The sequence below is a fragment of the Rhagoletis pomonella genome, unplaced genomic scaffold, assembly GCF_013731165.1.
Source record: "Rhagoletis pomonella isolate Grant_MI unplaced genomic scaffold, Rhpom_1.0 Rhpom_scaffold_00006, whole genome shotgun sequence".
In the NCBI taxonomy this organism is placed as follows: Eukaryota; Metazoa; Arthropoda; class Insecta; order Diptera; family Tephritidae; genus Rhagoletis; species Rhagoletis pomonella.
The window spans coordinates 2,729,365-2,745,994 of record NW_023458560.1 but is presented as its reverse complement, the minus strand read 5'-3'; the positions used below and the strand labels follow the sequence as shown (position 1 = coordinate 2,745,994).

Here is a 16,630-nt window from a genome sequence, read left to right as displayed (position 1 = left end):
AGGTTAAATAAACAATACTGTTGAGGATTGAGGACCTCTTCAAAAGAAATGCATGAAGATAAATAATAGTAAATGCTCAGGAAACTTCTCCAGGTGTTTCTCGAGGCAGATTTTATCAAGTTGCCCATAAGAAACACAACTTTCTTTGCCAATTGTATTATTTATTTAATAAACGATTTGTTTACTCCTACAAATTACAAAAATCAAATTTTATTTATTTACTTAAACATTTACGTATTTCCTTTCATATAGTACATATGTATGTATGTACTTGTAATTGTATTATGTGCGTATATTATTGCAAAAACATTTCAACATACATAATTATTTCTATTATATGTACAAATTACTTTTATTACTTACCGAGCTATTTTTTAATCAGATTTTTAATTAACGCGGCGCTTAAAACTAGACAAAGTTACTAAGTCAGTGCAAATTATGCGATCTTTTATAATATAATTCAGTTTTTTTGGTAGCAATTTTTACTTTTAAATTTTTTCAATTCCTGATTGCTTTAGACAAATCAAAGGTTTAGACATTTCTTAGTCATTTATAACAAAATGCAACACAACTTATCATAAAAGAAAAGAATTCCAAGTTCTGTTATTTATAAGCCCAACACATATTATTTATACATTTTGTGTACATATAGGTATAGGTTTATATGTGTATGTATTTCCATAAATGCTCTATACTAATCCACAAGCATGTGCTCACAGTTGTGTACATATGTACATATATCACTATTGATATCATTGAAGACTGCGTTAGAGCTCAGCGCAGCTGTTTTACGAAGTTTTTGCCGATCATAGTCGACTTTCTCACAGCAAACTTTGTAATTCGGACAGAAATTATTCCACTTGTCTAGCTTCCCATCCTTCACTATCAGTGAATGCTTACGAGCCTACTTCGATCGTTTTATTGTTGCCTTTTGTAGTCATAGACCCCGTAGACTCCTTCTTCATCGTGACTCGCTCCTCTCCACTACCACTACCATTCCCACCACCACCTCCAGCCAAAGCATCTACTGATGACGAACGCGAGACGGACAACTCGGCTTCCATATCACTGCCCGCATATTCGACATCATTTTCTGCGACACCAATACTTGTGGGCGTGTACAAGTCTTCTTTGTAGGTCACTTGTCCCATGAAGGAGCGTATCTCATCAAAGTAAGAGTCCTCTCGATCCGCTTCAATTGACGAAGGCGAATCGCCAACACCAATACCCAGCCCACTGGTGTCCGCCTCGTGTTTCTTCAGATGTCTATCGAGATTCGTTTGTTGACCGAAACAACGGTCGCAGAGGTGACAACGGAACGGCCGCTCCTTGTTGTGTATGTTACGTACATGCCGTTGTAGATTTGATGAAATGCTAAAGGCGCGATCGCAATACTTGCAGGTATATGGCTGTTCACCGGTGTGCGTGCGTAGATGGCGCGTCAAATTGGCCGAACGTGGAAATACCTTGCCGCAGAACTTGCATGTGTATCGTTCTTTGATTTTACCTGAGGTTGTAGCCAACATGCTGCTTGTGAGGCCGGCAGCACGAATCGCTTCACGAAAAGCCGGTTCGGGCGGAAACGGCATGCCAACGCGATGCAGTGCACCCTCATAGGCTGGCCGTCCGCCCATTGCCCCTAAAAAAGGAAACGGCCTTGGGAATGCAGCGCTCAGCGCACGTGAACGATAGATCTCCTCGAGGAGTAGTGGATAAGGATGCTTTGGTTGAGGGCAGGAGATACCGGTCGCGGTGTTGGATGGTGACAATTCTTCTTCTGGTGCATTCAAGTAGCTGAGCGGTTCGTTGCTCGGGGGCGAAGGTGAAGGAGTAGGCCCAGGTGGAACTTTGTACTTGCGTCTGGGGCTTCTAAAAAAGGAAATTCGTTCTGATTTATGGGAGAGACGTTGTTGTTTATTTGGTGTAACGCCATTGCTGTCGGCACCCGCTGAGTTCGATTCCCGCAGCTCCGGGTCAAAATTACGCTCGCTCGTCGTAGTCTGGTTGGCGCCATCACTGTGTACCGACTGAGTATCAGCGGTAGGACTACAACTAGCGGCGCGCGCGCGATTGCGGCTAATACTCAAGTCGAGTGGCATTTCGACGCTGCTCGTTGTGGGTTTGCTTTCCTCATCGAATGCCTCTGCAGGTGGTGGCGTGCTGATAACGTCGATTGATTTCTGTAATGGAAGTACATGAGTGGAATTTTAATTATATACATATGTACATACATAGTTATGTGAATGCCAATCGGGATAAACTCACCTTATCATCTTCCGCTTGCTTGCAATTGTTGGTCTTAAATGAAGGCGTCTCTTCTTGCACGTCCACATCTTCGTTTGGTAAAACTTTTAGCTCCAAAGAAGACGAGCTGTTTTCGTCATCACTCTGGTTGCGAGGTGAGCAGCTTAGTTGCTTGATGAAATTAGGCGACGAGCAGGCGAGTGTAAGCGCAAGTGGCATTGCTGCTTTTTGATCCTCTTCAAGATCCGTCGCTTGATCTCCCTCAGCCTTGTTGCAACTATTCGACTGCTTCTGACTGTGCTCACTAGAAGGTGACACATTATCCGCACGCGCATTCTCTACGAAACCAAAATTGAGTTGCTGGTTTAGGCGCATGGCATTCGGCGATGGTAAACTGCCAGCTGCATTGTGATTGCCTGTCGGCTGCAGGCTCGGCATTCGCATATCCAAATTCGTTTTCGGAAACAGGAACGCCTGTGCTGGGCTGGGAAACATATTTTGAAAGCCGTAGGCTGCAGCTGCCACTGGGAAACTCGAAAAGAATGGCTGCGTGGGAAATAGCAGGAATGGGTGGGCTGGTCCCGGCATACCGGAGGCTGGTAGTGCACCACCCGGAACATTGACATTTCCCGCTGCGGCAGCCACCGCGGCATTAACTGACTGCAATGCTGCGACACGTGACTGCATGGCTTGCTGCTGCGGTGACTGCAGGTGTGGCGGCAAAGTTACTCCGGATGTGACAGATGCAGCAGTCAAGGGTTGCATTGGCAGCGGTACGTTGGTGGAGTCACAAAATCGTCTATGTTTTGTTAGCGATGTCCCCGTGCTGAAGCTCTGACCGCACTTATCGCATTTGATTTGCGTGCGACAGTCGGCGTGCATGCGCTTGTGACGGCATAAATTCGAGAATTGCGTATACGCTTTGTAGCACACCTCACACTGGAATGGCTTCACCGACGAGTGGATGTGCGTGTGCTGCTTTAGGCCGGACGATGTCGCAAATGTTTTTCCGCACTCCGGACACGCGTGACTTCTGGCACCGATGTGGTTCGCACGAATATGCCGTTGTAAATTCGATGGATCACAAAATACCTGTGCCAAAAAATAAAAACCAAACGAAAATTAGAAATGAGATGGGAGTACACGAAGAGGTAATTTCGTATGTAGGTTTGTGGATACATTAATCGCTTAATAACAATAACAAATTAATGGACTGAGCAGGTTTTGTGGAAAAAGAGATCAAAATCATGAAATGAGCAACGCTTAGCGTCAAATCAAAATTAAATAAGGCGTATAGGCGACCTTAAATGTACCGTAACAGAGAACGGTCGCAGCAAAGCGATCGATGCGAGATCAAAGCGAAGTAAACGAAGGAAATGCGAGACGGCAAGCTGTGATGGTGGTACGAGTTCAACTGAGGCAAAAGTGAGGCAAGTGAAGTGAAGGTGAGACCGACGATTGAACGGAAGGCAAAGAAGCAACACTATAAAACAAGGTGAGGCGATATGGCTGGATATGCGGTAAGAGTGTTTATTGATGCGATGTTATGCTACGCGTAGCCAAAAATTGAGCTCACCATTACAAAGAAGGCCTAAATAAGCATATGTTAGCCTTCCTTTCTTTTTTTATTAGAGGTGGCAGTTAGAAGGCGAAGCCCATAGTGGCGGCTACAACATGGCCATAAATAGCCAGAAAGCGCTACCGTTTTTAACGGCAACAACGACCACAGAATACCAACACGCTGTTGGTGATGGTAAATAAGTAAAAGTGTGTGTGCCTTGATGACAGTGAATCAATTACAAAATAGAAATGAGATTAATCAATCATACAAAAAGCTGCAGAAAACAACAACGACCACGGGGTGCGCAATGGAACCACAATGGCGACAAAGCATTAATAAAAACAACCAAACACCAAGGGTAAAACAAAATCTAAAAAAAATTACTGAAAAGCCCGCCTAAACGCCTAAACGGATCTACTCCATATGCAAATGCTTACGAGGCGACTTCCAGCAACAACAATGGAATGGGGAGTAGAATAAGCGTCGAGCAGCTTTACTTAAATGGAATAAAAAGAATTAAAATGATACAAGTCGAGCATAATAAATATATTACGCAAATTTGAACAAAAACCAGAGCAGAATTCGAGCAAACAAGTAGAGGCAGTGCCGGCAGAGCAGAAAAGCGGGTTGAGCGAGGCAACTCTACCACCTCCGACATTTACGGCTTTCAAGTGCTACAGTTGTCGCTTGTTCCGTGCCGTTCAAAGCAAAAGAAAAAAGACTGAAAACAAAAAAGCAAAGCGTTCCACACCAAACCCAAAGTAAGCGCGGAGTACCTATGTTTTTTTCTTTTCCACGACGCAGTGCGCAGGCGCGAATCCCTCAACGCTGAAGACGACGACGGCACAAACTAACTGACAACAAATACACTACCAGGTTTGGATTACGGCAAAGACTGCGGGGCAAAGTATTCTGCAACAAATACGATATAGATAGATTTGCGCGAATTTGTTGCGCTTGCCGCTGGCTTAAATGCCGCCGCCCGCGCGCCAGCAAATCATAAACCCACTTTAAGAAGCTCTGCACTAAGCTGCAAGCGACGGGCGGCATGTAGTGGAAGCTTTCGATATGCGGTTATATTTATGTTTCTATGTAGCTGTTGGTAATGGTGTTGCTGCTTTTCGGACACGGGTTCCGCGCACGTTCGCTGCTTTTATGAACTAAGCCAGGGGTTCTTAAACTTTTAAGATGATGGAACCCTTACTAAACACCATTCATTTTATGAAACCCTACATTAAATTACTAAAAATCAAAGGCAGTGTACAAACTTTTACTGGAAATAGTATACATACTTTAAATTTTAATGTAAAGAATGAAATTGTTTCACTGTTATTAATTAGGTATTGTATAAAATAGTAGTTCGATATAATGTCTGAAAGCTTTATGCACATTTCTGGGGTAGCATCTAATTTCGACCTGAATTTGTTTTTTGTATAAGTGTAAGCTGAAAACCCTGTTGACAGAGTACGTTGTGATAGAAGGAAGCAAAGTTAGAGAGAATTTTTAGCGACTTCATGATATTTACTCTTAACACTAACCCAAAACTCTTTCAGAGACTGATTCAAAGGTGTGCTTCAATGTCGAAGTACTCTGAAGATCTACGAATGCTTCGTAAATGGATTTTGTACCAAACCGATATTACTACGACCATCCGAAAAATAATCTGACTAAGTTTTCAGGATATTTACCAAGTGCTCAGTTATGACATTTCACATTTCATTTGGCAATTCATCGCATTCCTTGTAGAAAGTTGTATATAACCCTCTGGCTACAGCGGCCAACGACACACCAGTGAGAAAAAAAAACAAGCTGTCAAGCTCAAGCTCAACGCTCTTATGTAGGTATGACACTCAGTACGGCAATCATACAAACTACGAGTACATATTGTCACCTGAAATGCAAAAAGACGTAACAACATCGCAACTGAAATTGAAAAAGTCGTGGCTAATATTTTCATTTTTTTCCATAAAATTATGTGGGAGTTGGAATTCAATGAAATCCATCATATAAATCAAAAAGTGAATTTTGAATTTTTTATTAGTTATGACTTGTATTTAAGCGATGATGTTTGTTATGTCTTTTTGAATTTCAGGTGACGATATATATACTTGAAAATAGATAATTGCGTCTCAGTCAAGCTGTTTATAGAAATTTTCTTTCTGTGTGGAACTCAAACCGACCGCCGTGCTTATTCATACCAAAATTAATTTCGCGGAACCCCGGTGACTTTTCTACGGAACCCTTGGGTTCCGCGAAACCCACTTTAAGAAGCTCTGCACTAAGCTGCAAGCGACGGGCGGCATGTAGTGGAAGCTTTCGATATGCGGCTATATTTATGTTTCTATGTAGCTGTTGGTAATGGTGTTGCTGCTTTTCGGACACGGGTTCCGCGCACGTTCGCTGCTTTTATGAAACTGTTATGCCTAATCATGCTGTCATAATGGCACCGGCAATGTCTCTCTGCCTGTCATTGTCTGTCCGTTTGTCTGTCTACTCGTATACATTTCTATCTGAACCTAGTATATCGCGCGCATATGGATTTGGGTATAGGATTTGTTGTTGGTGGATGATCGAAGTATAGCCGTGAAGCCGAGAAGGCTTTAATGTTTTCATACATAAACTTGTATCGTATGAAAGGTCTTTTTGTTTTGTATCTCTTTTTATAAGAAACAAGAATAGCTCGTGCTAAAACAACGTCAAATGAATTAGTGTAGTAGAATGAAGCACTTACTGAGCCACTTTTGGGACAAAACTTACTTCGACTGCTTTTATTTAAAAAATTTTTATCATTGCTGCCCTCGCTAATATTTTTGGATGAATGGACTAAGGCAAAGTGTTGGTATGATCTGTTTGCGCTGAACTAAACTGATTTGGTTTGAGTAACGTTGCTTCGGATTGCGATTCCTTCGGTTTTGAACCTCGACGCTTGCTGTGTTCCTGTGACTATCAGCGCGATTGACTGACTAACTTCCTCAGTGCATTTTCGTCCTACGCCCTCAATCAACATAAGCCTGCATGAAGGTCTGAAGGTGTCTAGTGTCAGCGCAGCGCGCTAACGCTGGAATACGATTTATGTAAATTCTCAGATCTAATCAGATTATTCTATTTTCTTACACATTTTTTCGGTGCTCCAGCTCAGTTCATTGCTTCTATTAGCGCGTGACACACCTTACTGGCATCTTCTAACAGCACATGTCAGCAAGCGCGCTATTTCAGTGCAGTGTCTTCTCCCTTGCGTATGGTAATACCACTAATGCGCTCGCAACGCCCAAATAGCGCGCTTACAAAGCCCACCGATAATGGTGATACCAGCAATGCCTATGTATAAATCCAAAGGTGACCATGCAAGATTGATTATCTTAACAATTGGGCAGCTATAGGCAAATTTTCATACAGCCGTGTGCTTGTGCGGGTGTGATCTTCACATTTGTATGCCCGCCGCCTTGTGCACGATCACCAGCGATCGTGCGCGGGGAGAGCACTTTGCATTGCACACGACATGGTTACTACTGAAACAATTACTGCGGCGTGCCAGAGTGACGCAGCGGAGAGCTCATCACAATGCGGCGATTTGGCTGCGTAACTGTAACTATATGTAACACTTATGTACATATGCCATTAGCATGTGCGCGATAGTGGCACTCGATCGCTTGATGGAACGATCGATCAATCGATCTCTAGCGCATTGACCGTTTGTTTGCGGCAATACAGTGGGATTTAATGTGGCAAATCACAAATCATTTTCCTTGTACGCCATCAAACCGCAAGCTGCAGCAACTCGTCCAGCCATAAAAGTAATCTCTAAAGATGTTTCCTGCAATTGCCACGCTTCTGTTAATGGACCAAAATTGGAGCGACTTTCAAATAAAATTAAAGTACATACTACATACATATGTATGTATGTATATTGGAAGTTGCAACGCGTAGAATTGAGCAGCGCGCGGTACGGCGAACCTGTCTTGTTATAAAGTGTAAGGCATTGTCAAGCAGACTAAGTAGATTAAACATGTGTGCGCATGTTTGTGTTTATAAATTATGTGGGTATGCATCATCCAATAACAGCAACTGCTTATACCAAGCATTGCATGATAGCCAACTCTTTTGTGCCTTTTGACCTGTTTTGCGCGGGCGTACATCACAGCTCCAAATTTCATTATTACCACACTTTAATAGGGATGTCAGTGGCAAAAAAACATCGATGCATCGATATTTTTCCATATACATATCGGAGGGCATACATCGATTTGCATAGAATTTTCAGATATTATTTGAAAGCAAAAAATGTAATTAACTTTATTTTCAATTTGAAAATTAATTTATTATTTATAACTAAACAATTAAATTCAGCAAAATGCCTAACTAAAAACATAACTGATATTTTTTTTAAATTGTTCGTTATTATTTCTCACAAACTCGCGACCACTGTCACACGGCAACACTCGATTAGTTTGACAGCTTAACAGCAGAACGAGCAAGTTTAAATATATTTTCGAAATAAATTTGCACTCTTTCAGTTGCAGTCACACCAGGCTATTTAATTTCTGAAACTGATTTCCAAAAAGTGACAGAAAGGTCTTTCTGGCTGTTCACATATGGAAATAATATTTATCTTTCTCAATTTAAGTGCGAATTGCGTGGAAAAGTGGGAAATAATGCCATGTCCACAAAATTTCAAACTAATTACTATAACAGAGATAACGGATTGTTGATTCAGGTCAAAAACTTTGTCGTAAAGTTGGCATAGATATCATAAAAATTTAAATTTTTAATAAATAAAAATTCTCCCTTTATTTTCGAAAAACTCCCGATGTAGGTGTTGTCTATGCCATTCGATATAATGTTTTCCCGATACATGTAACTTAAAACGTAATTTAATTTTATATGGAAAAAATGTGAGAGATGATCATAAAAAAGGCCTTAAAAAATCTGAATTACAGAAGGACATTGCTTCATTTGCGAAACTTAATCGGTTTGAATGAGATGAACAACAAACCTGCAATCAAGAGTTTTTCTAAACAAATTTTTGGTCAAGCTCATTTCTCTTTTTCCACAATTAAAAAACTGAAATGGCGGTTCAGTGTGCAAGAGATGTCAGTTTTCAAAAACATCGACTATTTATACATCGGGTGGAAAATTTTCGATACATCGATGTTTTTAGGACATCCCTACACTTTAAGTACTTTAGATTTTTTTAATTTTTCTATCTAATTTTTTCTTTCATCCTCTTTTCAATTTTGCTTTTTGATTTTCAAACAATACCTTAAATTTTTCTATGTACATATATATTCCCTCGTTTAATATTTTTCTTCGTTTGATTACCATTTGTTGCTACAGTTTTTATGGCTGTCATTATTGCGCTGATTGTTTTTATTTAGCCATTCTTTTTTTTTGATGTTGCTGTGTGTGTTTATTCAATTGCGTGTAGTTTAAAATTAAATGGCCGCAAGCTATTGATCTACTAGAAATCAAAAGTATTTTATCAACAGCATCATCCAAGCAGCAGCGGCGGCGGCGTGCCACTCGAACCGGCGTTCGAGGTTTTTTTTTTCATTTGGAAACAATGTTTTTAGACCATGTTTCTAAGCGCTCTTTGTTTCTTATTTCATTCATCCTTCACTCTTTACCAGTTATTGTAAGAAAATCAATGATTTTGACATTTGTCGTTGCTGTGATTTGAAATGGGGTACCCGATCCAATAGCCTCATTTTGGCACTGACTGATCAATCTTCACACTTTAAGCATTAAGTACCGTGACAATCCATTAATTTTTATCTTATTTATTGAACTTTTTTCATATTTTACATTTGAAAAATTAACGCAGCTACGTAATCTTGGGTTTATTAAAACCGTATTCAAATGGCTGAGGTATGTATTTGTTGCAGTCCACACTGAGAAAAAGGATTAGTTTCGACAACCAAAGATATTTAGTTCCCGAATTTCGACAATATTTGGGAACTGTTACCAAGGATTGGGAACTATTACCATCGATTGGTTATTATAACTAAATATATTAAAGCTTCTAATATTCATCTAGGTTGTAACAAATCGTTAATTTAGTTGAAGGGTTTGGTTAATACTAATAAATATTTCTTTGAAGCATATTTCTACAAATTCCATTCAACTTAACGTATGGTTCATAAAAGGATGTTATTAAGCTCTGCTAATGCAGATAAGCTTTCTTTCAACACGTGGTTTAGTCATAGTTACCAAATCTTAGTTGAGACAACCACGATTTGGTTTGAGAGTGGAACATATTCATACTTGTGAGCCACCCCTAAAGAATGCTGAGCGCTCTCTGAGCACATACGAAGAGCGCCAGCTGAGCAATGCACACAGTCCCACTTATTGAATCGTTTGAATGCGCTAGTATGCCGACCATTGCATTGTGCGTGGAAATCATTGCTCCGCTACCGCTGTTCGTATATGGGTGAAACACGCATGTGGTCCCAGAGCGCTCAGTAAGCTATGGCATGTCGATCGCTGCGCCATGTGTGCTATGACATGCCCATACTTGTTTGTCACAGTTTCAGTTTTGCTATCATCGCGGGTTGTTTCGGTGCGCGCATAGTTTAAAGTTTAATTAAAAATATAAAGTTAGATGCCAACCGGGGTTTTTCAGTGGATATATAATTCATGTGAATTATAATTTGAAAGTGTCTATTTAGCTAAGGAAAAAGCAAAGCAGTATACTTCCAGCAGATATTGACCTGGGTTTTCGCACGACTGTTCCTGTTTCATCGTTGTTTTTTAGGAAATTCTTACCACCATATACATATGTATTATTTACTTTAGTAACTAACTTACGTATTTTTATGCTTAATATATGCAAATAAAAGAAGAAAGTAAACACAACAAACATCGAGTAAATTTTTATTTGTGTCAAACTGAAACTTTTTTCCCAATAATAAACGGTTAGCTGATTCAAGTCTACGGCAAGTTCACAAGATTAATTGAAAACTTGTATCAACCAAAGCATTGTTTATATTTGCTCAACAATGATTTTATTCAACTAACAATATTGTCCAATCAAGGTAGTCGTTTTGTAATTATTAACAAATATACATTTGTCCCAACTAGAAGTCTTAAGTAAATTGCAGACTTTCGTGAACTATATATTTATTTCGCCATATCCAACTATGCCACTTGATCACTATAACCAAATCTTGGTTATTATAACTAAACCTTTTTCTGGGTGTGCATGGCGGCAATTTTCGCTGTGAGGCACAAGACTGTCACAAAGAAGATAAATGGACTAGGCGTAGTTTCTTCAAAGTCAACAAGCGGCAGCAGTAAAGATACATATCGGTGTGATGTGGTGGGGTAAGGAGGGGTTCGAATACAATGCTATTGCTGGGCAATATGTTCGCTAAAACGCAAGTCAAGTTGACAGTCAACAGCCAGTGGCCGCTTTAGCTGCTAACTGGAATCTAGCGGGCGCTTGTGGCCATTTCGGCGATTGACTAATGTGTATACAAATCGTCAATTACTGTTGGCTACTGTACGATTCTTCGAGTATATAAGGACATAGCACACATAGCTTTAGATGAGATATAAACAGGCGCGTGAACGAGATTTGTCAGACAATTCTATATATTTCATATTGCAGCTGCAGAAGTCTTTTACATAGTAGTCTACACTAAATAAATTAATCTCTCATAAATAATAAAAGGAGCATGTAAAAATTGTATACACATAAACACATAGTATATAAAAATTCGTCTCTAAAATAACAATTTTAAAGAGCAGGTAAGTTATCGCTCTATTCCCACATCATTGACGAAATTCATCGTATGACTATTGTCGCAATTACTGCGCCTAAAACACGATATAACCAGGGCCGAAGAAAATAAGCAAGAAAAACTCCATTTTAACAAAACTTATGCTTAATGTTTTGTTTTTTATTCACTTTATTTCAAGGATTGAAAAATTACAATGGATATACAAGTGTCGCTTGATATTCTCAAATAATAGAGATATGCGCTGTTCGTTTTAGTTTGTTTAAATATTCGTTATTCTCAATTTGAGATAAATTATTTTTAATCTCTTCAATAATACCAATACCTTCCCGTAGAGACGAACCATTAGTTTAAAATGTTTGTATCCAAGCAGAAATGCAATTGAAGTTACGGGTTAATAAAAATCAATCAATAATTGGAGGCCATATCACCTTTGTCACATTAATAGACTTGAGCGAATTCAAAAGAATTTTCTTCGTTTTGCTCTCAGATCAGATAAATACATAAAATCAGCTGATGAATTTAGTTCTGTAGCTGAACAGTTTTAGATCTCGACACTTAACAAACTCCTGCCAATCGTGACTCGGCACAAAAATTTAAAATATTGGTTCCGTACGTCATGCGGACTGAGCCCCTCGTGCGGATGGGCGGGAATGGAGGGTAAAAACCGTTGGGATATTATTATTATTATCGCTTAACTTTGCTGAACCGATTCCTTCGTATGATGCTAGATGTGCTTTAATAAGCTTGAAGTCTTTACAAAGTAGACGGAGTGTTCTTTCACTCTGCTTTATCTTTGATATTATCAGTGGAGAAATTGATTGTCCATTTCTTTTAGAGCGCATTTATTTTTACATTCCACAAAGAAAATTGCGGAGCAATGAATTATTCTTTCTGGAGCGAGCCCGGACGGTTTATGCATCCTATGCTCCGATTCATAGAGCATTGAAAGAATTTAATCAAATCTCAAATTCTTTGGCCTTTGATTTCTCGTCGCCTAAGCAATTGTTTAAATTATCATTGAATGAACTATATAATTAAGCTTGAACTAAGAAATCATGTATTTCTAGAAACTAGAACTAAGAAATCATGTATTTCTAGATTTACTAGATATGAATAAATAAATAAATAAATAAATAAAATCAAATCTGTTTTTATGTTATCTGAGTGTTCTTATGATCTAATTGTGCCTGTCTTTAAACTTATGAGCTCCACATGACTGTTCTTCATCAATGCTATTAGAATTTGGAACGCTATACCTGCTACCATTAGGAACAAAATCCACAGAAGCAACTTCAAAAGTACTCTTTACAATTACTACTCTAAAAATTCATGAACCATCTACATATTTGCAATAATACATAAATAAGTTATTTTGAGCCTTGTTAACATACCATAATGTTTGTATATATTATAAGTTTTATGTATCCGTGTTATCTCTGTTTAATTTAATGTGTTATATGCGTTTGACAACACAGTGCAAAATCTTTTTATATTCTGAAAAAATAGCATCAAATGTTAACTCTTCTTCCAAAAGTCGCTATCACACTTATTTATAAACTTTCAAAACTATACATCTTCTGATGAACTTAGAAAACTGCTTATACTGTTAATGTTATCTTATGTCATGTTGTGTTATGTTACAATTTTATAAGGCTCTTATTTATGTAAATTTTCAAGTAATAATAAAAAAGATTCAATTTAAATGTTACTTGTTGTCGTAGTCGTTTTTTCAAATTTATGGCTTTCTATTATAAAATCACATAACGCTGTTTGCAAGTAGACTACTGTACTGTATAAGATTGAATCTTATTGTACTAATGCCTGAACCGAAATAAATGAAACAATGAATTTTATTGAGCAAAATTTTCTTAATCAATACGAAGTTCTTAAGAAATTTGCTACGCTTTCTACTATGGTTTGTTTGAGAAGAGTACAAGGCATATTTCAACCGAAATATATGCCCGTTCTATTATTTCGTAAGGAAAAATTGAGACAGCTGGCTGTAAAATATATGATGTCAAAACTCCTTGGACACTACTATTCAAACACACGAAACAATCGCAACTTATTTCTTGATCGTTTACATAAAAGGTCCGTACTTAGCTTTAGCATTGAAATAAGCAAAATTAAGCTTGGAAACCTTGAATACGTAAAATAAGCAATTCCAAGCAAAAGCTTAAACTTTTCGGCCTTGGTCATAACAATAACAATTACAATCAGGGACGTAAACCGGTTTTGAACCGGAAAACCGCTATTTTCTATTAATTAACTGAACCATTAACCGAACCGAAATTTTTCACAAATGTTTGATCCGAACCGAAAACCGAACCACTTTCTATAAAGATTGAAAGGTTCGTCTCAACCAATTTTCAATAGATAAATGTACTCACTTTTTTTTCTTTTTGGTAAACATGGTAATACCCATCATGTTTGTTTACCATGTGACAATATCAAATGTAAAGGCAACCCATCTCATACCCTTAACCTTGCGCGTTGTTGCACTTGACACTTGACACTTAAACTTGCGCGTAATTTTTTTGTTTTTCGAACCGTTGAACCGAACCGAAACCCCGGTTCAAAGACCAAAAAAACCGCTTTGGCGAACCAATCCAAAAGTGCAAAAACGGTTCGACCCGCTGAACCGAACCAAACAAATTTTTCATCCGGTTCACGTCCCTGATTACAATTGTCACCATTAGAGCGCTTAAAAAAAAATTGCGGCATAGTATTAGACGCAGTAGTAACGACAGCCGTTGAGTTTTGTCATAACTTCTTCATTAATGCAGCTAGGAACATCAAAATTCGCACCGTTTTCACTCATTATTAACAGAATAATTACAGTGAAAATAACAAAGATCGGGTCACTATAACATATATCTCCCATACAACTGATTGTTCAGTTATGAGAATTTTTGTTATAACTCCTCCATTTATGCACCTAGGAACATAAAATTTTGCAATACTTCCACCCGTGAACAACAGAATATACAATGAAAATAACAAAGATCGGGTCACTTTTACATATAGCTCCCATACAACTGATTATCCAGATATGGGGTTTTACTGTAAAACTCCTTTATTTGGACAGCTAAAACCGATAAATTTCTTAAGATATTTTATAAACAATAATACAAAGTCTACTGAGAAAATCGTCAACATTTATGCTATATGAGCTTTATCTCTTTTACCACTGAATGTTCAGATACCAGTTTTTGCGATATGTCTCCTTTATGTAGGAAGCTAAACCCATTAAATTGTGTTACCGGTTTACGTACCGATCACACAGCAGTGAAAATTGCTTAGATTGGTGCTATATAAGGTATATCTTGCATACCTCTGATTGTTTAGATATGATTTTTTACACATGTATCTCCTCTATCTATGTATGATGTGAATATATAAATTTTTTCAAATGCAGTAATCTGTTAAAGTCAAATTTTCAGATACTCATGAAAGGTATGAAGCCTTCGGCATAGCCGAAGACAGCGCTGCTCTTACTTGTTTTAAATTAATATTTATAAAATTACATCTACATTTCTCATCCGATTTTCATTATCTTCCACTCAAAATTTACTATAATGACATACCCTGGCAATCAAAAGTTAGTACATGTCCAGTACGGAGAGAATCTAGTTTAAATATCGATGTTCAACTAGTTTTTTACACACCACAACTAGTTGAAGATCTGGCGTTCTTCCTTGTAACGAACTGTTGACTTTAACACGGCGATGTCCTAGGTATAAGTCAATTATTCGACTCTGCATTTGATTTCAACTACTTTAAAATACATTTAACTTAACGCACTTTGAAGTCAATCGTTTGATTATGCTTTCGTTCTGCACTTTACAGATGCTTTTTTATAATTAAGAAAAGCCGAAACTAAAAATTTAAAATTAAATGTTTCGCCTAGTTAGATTTGAACATGGACATTCTTGGCTGCGACCAATTGTAGCAAATGTGCTTTCAAATGGTCAGTGCAAGCAACAAGTCGATTGTCCGACTCTGCTTTTGATTTCAATGAGAAGTAAAACCAAGTACTTTTCAAATAATAAAGTAAAAAAATATCACGTTTAATGTATTTGTCAGTAATGACCACATGTTATAAAAAATAAGCTTGTTTTGTTGCTTGTGTGAACAACTTTAGCTTTATTTTTTGTAGTTACGTGAGCGATCTTCGGGTGAAATTTCACCCACTTTCATAAAGATAACATAATATTCGCGATATATATTTTTACAGGTTGTTTAAAATAAAACATAATAAATGTCTTTCACAATAAACTTGATATGAACAAAAATTTATTGCGATTTATGTTACTTTGTTTGATGAAAATATATATACATAAATTTGAGGTTAGTTGCTGGATAAGTAGAAATAAACTAATTTGACTGAGGTAATTGGTTGAGCTACTCCGTACTGGGTGGTGTTTCCTTTTAATATTTGCAATTATTTTCAAGTTAATTTTTTTTTTGTTATTTTCCTATAAAAATATGGTTCATGCTTTAATCGAAACCACGCAGTGAAAATTTCAAACTTTATACAGAACTTAGAAAAAATCAACAAATTTTCGTCTAAATTTTGAACCTTTTAATCAGAATTTTTAGAAAAATTTTGAGTACGCTATCTGCTTTCTCGGTTTCTTTAATTCTATTAAATCATTTGGCTCATTCCACTGTGACGGGTGTGACATTTCAACTCACATTTTAAGGCTTAATTCTTAAACTGTAATACAAAATTCTTTAAAACGAGTATTTTGTAATAGGTTTCCGAGATATACACAATGCCTAGAATAAAAATTTCAAAAACAATTTAATCCGAACGAGTTATCTTAATTTTAGCCACTGTGACGGGTGTGACGAGTACGCAAACCAAATTAGCTACTCCTTACTTGCATCAGAGTTTTTCTGCTAATTATGTCTTCTGCTTATGGTTTTAAATAGTTCGTTGTATAGTTAAATAAACATTCTCAACATTTATGCCAAAGTTGCTTACCGCTATTGGAAATTATAGATTATATGTTCCAAATTCAACTGTGACGGGTGTGACTTGACTTTGTGACGGGTGTGACAAGTTGAGCAAGAATACATA

The 16,630-nt window shown here is 37.7% G+C and overlaps 1 protein-coding gene across 1 annotated transcript in view; it reads right to left on the bottom strand.

Annotated features, from left to right (window-relative positions):
• Positions 1–215: 215 nt before the first annotated feature.
• The window catches only part of LOC118740307 (transcription factor hamlet), a gene marked incomplete at its 5' end in the record, with an annotated part of 76,457 nt that continues 60,042 nt past the window's right edge, over positions 216–16,630 (bottom strand). The window contains 2 exons of the mRNA XM_036471791.1: positions 216–2,180; positions 2,266–3,336. Coding sequence (XP_036327684.1) covers positions 897–2,180; positions 2,266–3,336 — 2,355 coding nt within the window. The remainder of the gene's footprint in view (positions 2,181–2,265; positions 3,337–16,630) is intronic.